This window comes from Rhinopithecus bieti, unplaced genomic scaffold (assembly GCF_001698545.2).
Source record: "Rhinopithecus bieti isolate Rb0 unplaced genomic scaffold, ASM169854v2 scaffold_45070, whole genome shotgun sequence".
NCBI classification, from domain to species: Eukaryota; Metazoa; Chordata; class Mammalia; order Primates; family Cercopithecidae; genus Rhinopithecus; species Rhinopithecus bieti.
The window spans coordinates 281,509-293,191 of NW_016818843.1; the positions used below are offsets into that span (position 1 = coordinate 281,509).

General features: G+C 42.1%; 1 protein-coding gene across 1 annotated transcript; it reads left to right on the plus strand.

Moving 5' to 3' along the window:
* The first annotated feature begins 8,655 nt into the window (after positions 1-8,655).
* LOC108518959 (late cornified envelope protein 2D) lies at positions 8,656-9,940 on the plus strand. The gene is made up of 2 exons (XM_017857699.1): positions 8,656-8,699; positions 9,368-9,940. The coding sequence occupies exon 2, from the start codon at positions 9,388-9,390 to the stop codon at positions 9,718-9,720; it is 333 nt and encodes a 110-aa protein (XP_017713188.1). The 5' UTR covers positions 8,656-8,699; positions 9,368-9,387; the 3' UTR covers positions 9,721-9,940.
* Positions 9,941-11,683: the final 1,743 nt, after the last annotated feature.

Consider the following 11,683-nt stretch of genomic DNA (forward strand, 5'->3'; position numbering starts at 1 on the left):
TCAGCAAAGATGGATTTTGACAGAGATGGAGTCTCTTATTAATATGTTTAGCTTCTTACTTACCCTTAGTGCCACTAAGACAAAAACCTGACTGATTAACCAGTCTGAGATTCTGTACTGACTGCATTTTAAATCACCCTCTGCACTGTTAGTTTATTTCACTTAATGTTCTTTATTATTTTCCAGTCTCATTGTTAACCAATTTTCAAGTCCCTGACCAGTAGTAATTTTGAGCTTCTATAAATATGTACATGGGCCATTTCTACAACATTTGTAATAGGATTTTAAATTTTCTTTTCAATTTTCAAGAGCTCTTGATATATCATGGATATTAACCTTGATCTGTCTTCATTAAAATATTGAATACATCATAATTAATTGACTCTGTTTATAATAACTTTTGCCAAGGAAATATTTGTATTTTAAAACACTCAAGTATTTAAAAACACTCAAATATGACTTTCTTTGCTTTCATAGCTTCAGGGTTTCCTGAGTTGGTTAAGAAGTTTTCCCTTGTCCTTAGTGTTTACATGTCAGCAAACAAAACAAACAAAAAAACCCAAACAGTATAAAATGGAATTCCAAGCAAGGGACCTAAGGTTGCCTGGGGCAGGTGAAGGCTGGCCTGTGGAGGGGTGGACACCTGCGTGTGCTTTCAGGGACCTCTGCCTTAAGTAAGAGCAACTCACCAGCCCTTCTCTTATCCAGTGGGTCTGCTATCTGGGCCCCCATGTGCTCCTTTCGTGGTGATCATAATCCTTTCTTCATCCAAACTTCCACACACAGAATAATTTCCAATCTGACTATTGGTTTTTACTTGCATCTTATCTTATGTTTGGCATGTTTGCATGTGTGTTACAAATTACGTTCTGCTACTATCACAGGAACTCAAAATCACAGCAATTTAAAAAGGAGAGCAGGCTATTTCCACTCACATATGATGAAGTCAGAGGTAAGTAGTCCATGGCTGGTACAGTGGTTCCCTGGAGTCTTTAGAGATGGATACCCCTCTGTCTTATCATTTCATTATTAGTGGTGGTTTCCTGGGAAACAGTTGGTGATCTCAGGATGCCTGATGGAGCTCTGCTCTGCAACGCTGTACTTCAGGTCTGAAGAAAGAGAAAGGGTGGGTAAAAGGCTCTGACCCCAATACAGCCTTTTACCTGAGCTTTCCTAAAGCCCCAAGAACTTCCTAAATCTCACTGGCTACTTGTATGTACAGAAGGGATACAGAAGTATAAATTTTGATATCTGGACACAGTGTGGTTCTGGACAAAATTTAAAGATGTGAGTTAAGAATGAAGTGGAGCACGTATATTGCGCACACATCCAATCAAGTAGTTCTTGACACAGTTCGACCTGCTGAGTAAAGACAGCTGGATTGCTGGGTTTCTGGAAATAGTGACACAGACTCTCTGGGTACCCTTCACTTACCTCTTAACACAACACTCAGGAACGTCCTGCCCACAGTTCCACCTTTATGGGCTCTGCTGTATGCACTGAGGCAAATCTGCCTGGAAAGTTGATTAGGCAGGGGAATTCACTGCTTGCAGCTGAGGTCTGGAGTGCTGTGGGGAGCTCCCTGGAGACAGGCACAAGACCTGGCTTATGGATGCCTGGCAGAGGCTCAGAGTTACTTCTGCTGTCTCCCCACCTCTAATCCACCCATCACCCAGAGGTGGGCAAAGATCAGGGGTCTGGATGATCTCTCAAGGGCAGAAAGAGGGTGAGGCTCTGAGAAGAAGTGTGCTGTGCAATCAGAAATCATACTTGGTGTTATGGCTTTATCTCTTTCAAAGGTATCTAGAGGGGGAGGGTAACAGATGATTAACTCTGGGTTATCTGAAATACGACCCAAGTGAGGAGAGTCAACAGTAACCAGAACACATTGTGAAAAGGAAAAGGTGGACGGATTGCCACCTGGGCTAGAATCCCCAGAGAGCACTTTCACCTCCACATCGAGTGAAAATTCTACCTAGTCACCCTCTTGAGTCCCCAGAGGGTCAGCCCAGGAATACGGTAGAGTAGAAAAGGAGTTTTGGGCCAGGATGGATGCTTGTGTGTGTGGTTATCTCAACTCGGACCCTGTGAGATCCACAGCAGTGCCCGAGAGCTGTGGTACTGCTCTCTCGCTGACCCCCCAGGCTCTGTTGCTGCTGCTGCAGCAGCTCTGCAGCCAAGGTCGGCTGACTGTGTTTTGCCTGTGTTAACTTCAGGAGCAGCTGCTCCCAGAGTAGGACCAAAACTACCCCCAGTGCTAAGAAAAACTCGGGAGCCTGAGGGACAAGTATATTGGCCAGCTCTTGGAGGGACTCTTACTGTTGCTGGCTCAGTTGACAGGATATCTCAACCTGAGTTCAGCTGGAAGTGAATTCAGCTGAAGAGAACACATGTGTAAACCTAGAATAAGGCTACTTTTCATTTTCTAAACAATTCTCCCTCTGCTTGTAAATAATTAACAAAATCATTAATATTCAGAAACACATTCCCCATGTTACCATTTCGTGGTTGCTCCTTGACCTTGCTAGGTGAGATTTCAATCCTAGTCCACCCCCACGCTGGTTGCATTGCTCCATCTTCACACCTAATTCAGAACTATGTACAGAAAGAGTAAAACTATGAAATCCTAAACTTTTGTACTTGTTATAAGATATGCACTCTTGTAAGTGTTTCAGGTATAACTCAACCAAAATAACAATTCACACAATATTGCTATTAGGAAATTACAGCTATTTTCTACACTTCATAGATGAAAAGACAGATGCACAGACCATTTTGGGCACATTTCTAAGGTTTTAAGGCAAGTAACTGGTTCTCAGAATCCAAATCTAGGTGATTTAACTACAGTCTGGTCTCAACCAGTTCTCTGGAGTTAAACTGGGAAGGCATGCACTATTTACTGCGTGTGAAATTCAAACAGCTTATGGTAAGTTCTTCTCAACAAGCTAGACTTAAAACAGCTATTCCCTTCTTTTCTTGCCTGATATACTAATGTTTCTGTGTTAGTTCCCACACTGCACAAAATGAGCCTCTATTTCTCATGCCGTTATCTTCATCCACGTCCTTCCATCCTTTCTTAAGAATATAGTCACAGTGGGCAGAGATTATATTTCTTTCATATCATGTAGTATCCACAGAGTTGGCCACATAGTCAACAATACTTGCTGAGTGTTTACCAGAATGAATTAATAAACTCTGATTATTGAATTTACTAATGGGAGACAGTCTAAGAAAATCCTCAAATTGTTTTTTCTTTAGAGATGTTCAGTTCTTCTAATTCATCTGATCATATCCTTCTCTCATTTACTCTCATAAGACCTGCTTAATAGTTACCTAAATTGCTCAGCACAGAATCCTTGGAAATAGTTCCTTGCTCCAGGGAATCCCAAGGCATGGATATGAAGTGATTGAAATTATAATATTTAATTAATGTGTCCTATTCATCTAACATGGAAATTCTTCTAATTCCAATGATTAGAAAGATAGAAATACTGGACATAAATGGATATAGGCAGTGAGGGTGTTGGTGTGTGTGTGTAGTGATCATATGTAATTAACATAGTTTTATCCCATGATAGCCTATAAATAGTGCTGTCTGGGTCATGAAAAACGATGGGTTCTGTCTCGGTTTTGATTAAGAAGTAAGTGCATAGATATTGCATAAAAGAGAGGTACACAGACAATGAGGTTGGCAGGGAATTGGCATGGGAGAGGGGTTTAGAAAGCATAGTTATAAATGATCTGGAAAATTTACCCCACCAAACAAAATAATTGACAATCTGGACTAGAAACATGGTCTGACATTGTGTGTGTGTGTGTGTGTGTGTGTGTGTGGTAGTGTATCTATGCTGTGTGTAAACTTGTTCTCAGAAACCTGTTGACATTAGGCTAAAATAATTGAAATTTTTTGGGTTAAATTTTCTGAACTTTATTCCCAGCTGTGTCAACTTGGGCTATTTGTTTAGCTCTAGGATCCTTTGTTTTCTCATTAGTATAGCGGGGATATTAATACTACCTACATCGCAGGATTGGTATGAAGATTAAATGAGATAATGTGTATAAAACAGTTAAATATACCTAGAACAAAATAGATGGTCAGTAAGCATCAGTTACTACTTTCTGTTATTTTTATCATTTGTACACACATGTAGGTATATATATGTATATACACATATGGAAGTATTTGACCCAAAAGCACAACTCCACTCAACCTATACCTCAGGGGAAGACAGGGAGGTAGGTAGAACTGTATTGGCTAGGGCTATGCAGAGAAACAGAAGAGAGAGAGAAATTTATTTTAAGAAATTGACTCATGCGATGACGGTGTGGCCTGGCAAGTCCAAAATCTTGGCTGGAAATTCAGATAACAGTTGATGTTGCAGCATTGAGTCTAAATTCTGTAAGGTAGTAGTCTGGAAACAGGCAGAGTTTCTACACTGCAGTCTTGAGGATAATTTCTTCTTCTGTGGGAAACCTCAGTCTCCATTATTAAAGGCTTCAGCTTATTGGATGAGGCTCACATTAGGGAAGATAATCTGCTTACTCAGTCTACTGATTAAATACTTACAGAGAAACCTGTGGATGGCTGTTTGATCAAACAGCTGGGTACCATAGCATAGCCTGGGCAAAATTAACCATCACAGAGACCGAGAGAATACATGGAGGTCACTGGAGATAAGACCCAAGAGACAGAAGAGGGGCCAACTGTGACCAGGACACACTAAGAACATGAAATGATGGTTTTATTTTCACTTAGGATAAAGGCAAATTTCTGGACAGACCCTTGGAGAATATTGGGGAAACAGAAACTTCTACCTGGTAACCCCGGGAGTCTCAAAAAGGCTGTGATGTTAGAAGGACTGGAGAGAGGGAATGCAGTACGCAGCTGGGGAGGCCCTTGGCCTTTGGACTTTGGTTTCACAGAGGTGTAGTCAGGACAGCACAGACAAGGCTGCTGACGCTGCACAGTAGCTGGAGCTCTGGGAACTGATGATTGCTGTAGCTGCTTCCCATGCAGGGGTCACACAAGAAGATCTGGAGGTGAACATGGGCTGTGCACTGGAGTGGCACTGTGGAGGGCCCTTTAAAGGCACTGGCATTGCTGGTGGTTTTTTGGCAAGGTATTTAAGTTTCAAAATGAACTGAATAATATGTCAGATAAATTAGAGCCAGGACGAGAATAATTTTGCGCTTTTAAACCTATTCTTGGTGTGCTGGCAGACGGTTGATAAAATACATTAGTATCAAATTAGTACCTGCAAAGAAACATACAACTCCAAGTTAAAAGTGTTAGAACTGACATTCTTAGAAACAGAACTAATACTAAACAATGTCAATTCTGTCATCATTTCATTTCATATCTACATACTCACTTCCTACCTACTGTATTTCTGAGCTTTAAGAGGCTATCAGGTGTAAGGGGCACCCTTATTTCATGCACCACAAGGAAAGAAAAAATGCTGCAAATTCAACTATTATGTGCCACCAATCATATGGTATATACTGATTTAAGGGCTGTTAACAAATGTTACAAGACTGTATCATGGAACTGATGAATTAAGTATAAAACTGATCCACTTTAGATCATATAAATATGTATGTAAATACTAGACAAGCCAATTCTGGCTTTGCCCAGAACACTCCTCTGCTGTGCTCCTCCCTGTCTCTATGTCTAGCACTAGACACTGCTAGACAATATTGAAAAAATATCAAAAGTTATGGTACAGGAAAATTTTGGATTAGTCAGTCTATTAAATAAGGGGAGACAAATAAAAAGACATGGTAAGGCTTTTTCTTGTACTGTGGGTAAAATAAAGTTCCAACATTTGGTAGGGAGTGTGTTTCTGGAATATATGGAGTTTAAGTTCCCAGGGAGAGAAATCTAGGAGCTATTTGGAGAGACCAGACTACAGGAGAGTGACTTTCCAGATGACATGAACTTCAGATGAAATGTCTGAAATCACCCCCAGGCCATTCTTCTCATGACACCTATGTACTCATTCATGTGGTCCTGAAATGATGCATTGATCCTGCAAACATTCATGAGGCAAATACGTATTTGGGTGGTCCCTGAGGGAGCATGGGCAATGTGACCCATGGGTCTTCTGGCTCAGAGAGATCACACATGATGGTGTGAAGACTGTGGAGACAGAAGCAAGAATACCTGTAGTCAGGTGTTTCTTCACCGACTTGTGAACCAATTCCTACCATTTTTTGAGATATAAAGGGGAAAAGTGGGCAAAAAAGTGGGCAAAAAGAGCTGTTTATTTCCCAGTTCTGGTTTCTCAGAGGATTTGTTCCCACTAGTCCTTCCATTGCTTATTCAACCACGCAATCCAGATGCTCAAGTATGTGCATGTTCATTTCACTTACATTTTTATATGAATACAGCATACATGCACACAGTACACACACACACACACACACACACACACACACACACACACACACAGGCTTGCCTCCCCTACTTCCTCACTTACAACATTGTTACAAATATCTTTGTCAAAGAGTATGAGGAAGCTGAGGGTGATATCACCATGAAGACAGCGGAATGAACTAATGTCTTTCAGTCACATTGGGAAATAGTGACTCAGGAGGTTCAGGCCCCAAACATCACTTCTATGGTACCCAGTTTTTCTGCAGTCATCTTCAAAAAGGCCACTACATTCTGCAGTCCTTGAGGTCATGGGCTACTTATTGTTCACCTCTATATCTGTATGTTTGGACATATGTGCTCCAAGAATGTTGTAGGCTTTCAAAGAATGCCTTTTGAATACACTGCTCTAATCACACTGTGGACTTACTTTATCCTTGAGGTAAAAGCTCTCTGAGAACAGAAATCAGGTCTGAAAATAGGATTGGATAAATAGGTGAATAGAATCCCTCAGGTAGAAGCAGACAACGGGAAACTATGCTTTCTACCTATCCACCCTCCCCTACCAAGTAGGCATTAGACAGTGTGAAGGCGTGGTCTGTTTCTGTTTTAATCAGAGGTGTGAATAACTATCTTTTTCAATTCTAATTTCAACGTTTTCATTGAGACATAATTCACATATTATATAGTTCATTTATTTAAAGTGTTAGTGCAGTGGTTTTCAATATATTCATAGAGTTGGACAATCACCACCACAATTCCAGAACATTTTCATTACTCCAGAGAGAAAACCTGTATCCATTAGTTGTAATTTTCTAATTTCTCCCAGCCTGCTAAAGTACCTGGAAGCCACTGATGTTTCCTCAGAGGATGTGCATAAAAGTGAAAGGAGATACAGGGAATGGAATCTTGTCCAGGCTCTGGTTCCTCAGATGCCCTAAGTCAGCTCTTCAGGGATCCAGGCTGAGAGAGGCTGTAACTGGCTAAAGCCTCGTCCCCTTTCTATTTCCAAAGATTTGCTGACTCTACACACTTCATATAAACATATAAAAATGCAGTCTTTTGTGATTGGTTTATTTCATTCAGCCTAAGGTTTTCAAAGTTCATCCTCAATATATCTGTTTAAAATAAATGAATAAATGAATGGGTAATTCTGTCTAGTGCAACCCAGAATCAGAACTCTGAATAAGTAGACCCCTTTCTGACCCTCTACTTCATGGTAGGAAAGGAGTTCCCTCTCCACAGAAGCCACAAGAAATGATGTCTACTTCCTAAGGGAGTTTTCAAATAAACTAAGTGTCTTGTAAGGGTTCTATATGGACAATGAATGCCACATAAAACCTGGGTAAGTATCCAATATATGGCATTAGTTTTTCTTTTAAACACATATTTATTAAGTGTCTATCAGGCACATAGTGTCACACTAAGCTGTTTCTTATTTATCACTTAATATTAAAAACAGCTCAGTGAGATAGGTATACCTGGTTTATAATGGCCATTACATATGAGAACTGATACTCATTGTGAGTATCATAGTAACACTCTAGCAATTGTTGATAATCATTCTAGCAATTTCCAGAGATCACTCAATTAGCACATGCAACTTTTCTGATTCCAGTACCACATTCAGTACAATTCTTCTGACTAAGGGTAATGTTCTGATTTTAGAGGGAATTGTTTATTCTCAATCATACTCTTTGCTCTAGACCACAGAACCAACTCAGATTTAATCCACCGAATCTGCTTGCCACGGTGAGTCAGAGCAAAAGCAGAAACACAGAGCCCAGGAGGAAGGGCTGAGAGCCTAGGCAAGAGTAGAAAGAGCCTAAAAAGAGCCAAGGCTGTAGAAGCCCCCTGGAATGGCTGGATCTACAGCAGAACATGGAAGAGAAACTGCTCAGGGTAGAGGGAGTCATAATGCAACGTTTTTACAAGGTCAAGGAATGTTGTGGCTCAGAACTGATGTTTCTTCAGAGGACACGAATACAAAAGATGCAGAGAACAGGATCTCATCCAGGCATGGGTCCCTTTTGTACCCTAAGTTAACTCTTTAGGGTTCCCACCTGGTGGAGGCTCTGACTCGCTAAAGCCTCCCTAGACCCCAGCCCCAGAGAGGAGTCCTGGAAGCTCCTGAGGCCTCTTGGGATTGCAGGGACAAGGAGGCAGAAGAATGTCAGGAATGAGCCAGCACGTGCCTGGTTGTGCAAGAGCCACCTCCTGCTTTTCCCAGAGCCAAGCCTAGCCCCTATAAAAGACACATCCAGCTTCAGCACCTCATCTGCTCTGACTCCCCAGGGACGTGTCTGTGCTCCTGCATGTGACCAAGGTGAGTGGCAACCTGGGATACCAGAGAGGTATGAGCAAGGCAGAGGGATGGGGAGGATGGAGGTAGGCTGGAGAAAGAGAGTTGTGTGCTTGTGTTCTGCCATACTGAGCAGGAATAGGACTCAGTCTGCCTCAAATCTATTGAGGCTCTGAGGCCTACTGGAGCTCATTTAGGTGGGGAAAGCTAACTGCACATCTTTTCCAATTCTGTGTTCAGTGACTTCACATTGGTAACTTCAAAACTGCTGTATTGGGCATATTTCCACCATGGAAACTGGCTAATACTTCAAGCCAAGTCCTTTTATCCGGAGGTTTCATTGCGAAATCTTTTTCCAGAGGACACTCTGGTGTGTCCTGCAACACCCAGCTGGTCCTTAGGCCTTGTATTAAGGAAATAGGTACTTCAGGGAACTGTGAATACTCTACTCAGGCTTGTGAGGACAGAGAAATCCCAGCTTCCCCTGAAAGGAAGAATAAGAAGCTCATTCTGTGGATTTTTAAATGTATGTGCTTTCATTTGGAGGGAAGATTCAAGTTGTTTCTTTCAGATTACTGATGTGACTGTATGATCTAAATATCATTCTTCTCCCACCCATGCATTGATTTCAGAACAGGTATAATATGATCATTGGTTTTAAATATTTAAAGAGTTTCATTATTATGTTTTAGGCTGACTAAACTCTGCCAGGATGTCTTGCCAGCAAAACCAGCAGCAGTGCCAGCCCCCTCCCAAGTGTCCTCCCAAGTGTACCCCAAAATGTCCACCTAAGTGTCCCCCCAAATGCCCACCCCAGTGCCCAGCTCCATGCTCCCCTCCAGTATCTTCCTGCTGTGGTCCCAGCTCTGGGGGCTGCTGTGGTCCCAGCTCTGGGGCTTGCTGCAGCTCTGGGAGTGGTGGCTGCTGCGTGAGCCACCACAGGCCCCGCCTCTTCCACCGGCGCCGGCACCAGAGCCCAGATTGCTGTGAAAGTGAACCTTCTGGGGGCTCTGGCTGCTGCCACAGCTCTGGGGGCTGCTGCTGACCTGGTCTTCAGAGGAGCTCTTGGGACTGAATGGTCAAGAACCTGCTGCAGCCTGATGCTTAACTCTTTCCATTTCCTCTCATTCCATTCATGGGTGGACAGGGACCACCAAGACTCATGGGGCTTCCCTGGAAGAACTTTGCACTTGATGGAGCACCTCAATTGCAGTCTTCTTTTCCTCCTTTACCTCATGCTATAATAAAGCTCTGATTTCTGACTCACAAATTGTCTTGGTCATTCTCTTCTCTTCTGAGATTTCAAATGTCCTCCAAAGGTCAGTGCCTCAGAGAAATTCTCTTCATGGGTCAAGGACAGGACTTGAGTAGGTGATACATGAAAAGCTGCTCTGAGGAACTAATTCCCCCAAATGCAGGGTGGATGGAGCTCCAAGAGGGTCACCTCTGGCTATGGCAGCTTTGCCTTTCTGTCCATTAAGCCAGACACGTGTTCTAATTTTCTGTGTATTCCAGATATTGGGAAGGTTGGGAACCTCTGTAGACTTCTTCTTCTCCATAGAGAAGAACACATCTCTATGAAGCAAAACTTCCCTGCTGTTAGAATCAGTCATTGAATAAAATGCTTGAAATGAATGTTGAGACTCTTCATTCTGCAAAGTACAGCCCATAGTCACTGAACTCCTTTTCAGGGAGAGTGACTGGTTAAAATCAGCCCTTTGACTTGCTGCCTCGGACATCTGGCTTCAGTTCCTCTCAGTGTTAGATCTGAGTCCCAGGATGCTGTCCTGCCACTTGGCCCATGTGCTGGGCAGGTGAGTGACGAGTGACGGAGATTTTTATTACAAAAAAACATGGAGGTTCCACTTTGAAAATACAGTGAATAAATGGTACAAAATGCTGTAGGGAAGATTAGAACTTTTCTCCTTCAATGCATATCTTCTTTGTCCAGCCACCCTCAGATGTGAGGGGAGAGAAGTGCCAGGATGGTTGGGGGATCTTTAGTATTAATAGAAGAAGAGGAGGGAAACAGGGAAACAGCAGGGGAAATAAGGACTAGTGCTTCTTAGGTTCAGGCTGACAGGTGTCCACATGAAGATAATTGATTCAGTGAAGAGAGAATCTGACAGAGATGGAGTCTGTTATTAAACTGTTCAGCTGCCTCCTCACCCTTACTGCTGCTAAGAAAAACACCTAGCTCTTTAACCAGTCTGAGATTCCATATTCTCTGCATTTTAAATTACCCTTTGCACTGAGTCACTTTATTTGATTTCATGCTCTTTATTATTTTTGCCAGTCTCATTCTTTTTTTTTTTTAATTTTACTTTAAGTTCTGGGATACATGTGTTGAATGTGCAGGTTTGTTACGTAGGTGTATATGTGCCATGGTGATTTGCTGTGCCTATGAACCCATAATCTAGGTTTTAAGCTCCGCATGCATTATGTATTTTTCCTAATGCTCTCCCTCCTCTTACCTCTAACCCCAGTATGCCCCAATGTGTGATATTCCCCGCCCTATGTCTATGTGTTCTCATTGTTCAGCTCCCACTTATTAGTGAGAACATGTGGTGTTTGGTTTTCTGTTCCTGTGTTAGTTTGCTGAGGATGATGGTTTCCAGCTTCATCCATGTCCCTGTAAAGGACATAAACTCACTCTTTTTATGGCTGCATAGTATTCCATGGTGTATATGTGCCACATTTTCTTTATCCACTCTATCATTGATGGGCATTTGGGTTGGTTCCAAGTCTTTGCTATTGTAAACAGTGGTGCTATAAACCTACATGTGCATGTGTCTTTCTAGTAGAATGATGTATAATCCTTTGGATATACACCCATTAATGGGATTGCTGGGTCAAATAGTATTTCTGGTTCTATATACTTGAGGAATCGCCACACTGTCTTCCACAATGGGTGAACTAATTTACAGTCCCACCAATGGTGTGAAAGCATTCCTATTTCTCTGCATCCTCTCGAGCATCAGTTGTTTCCAGACTTTTTAATGATCACT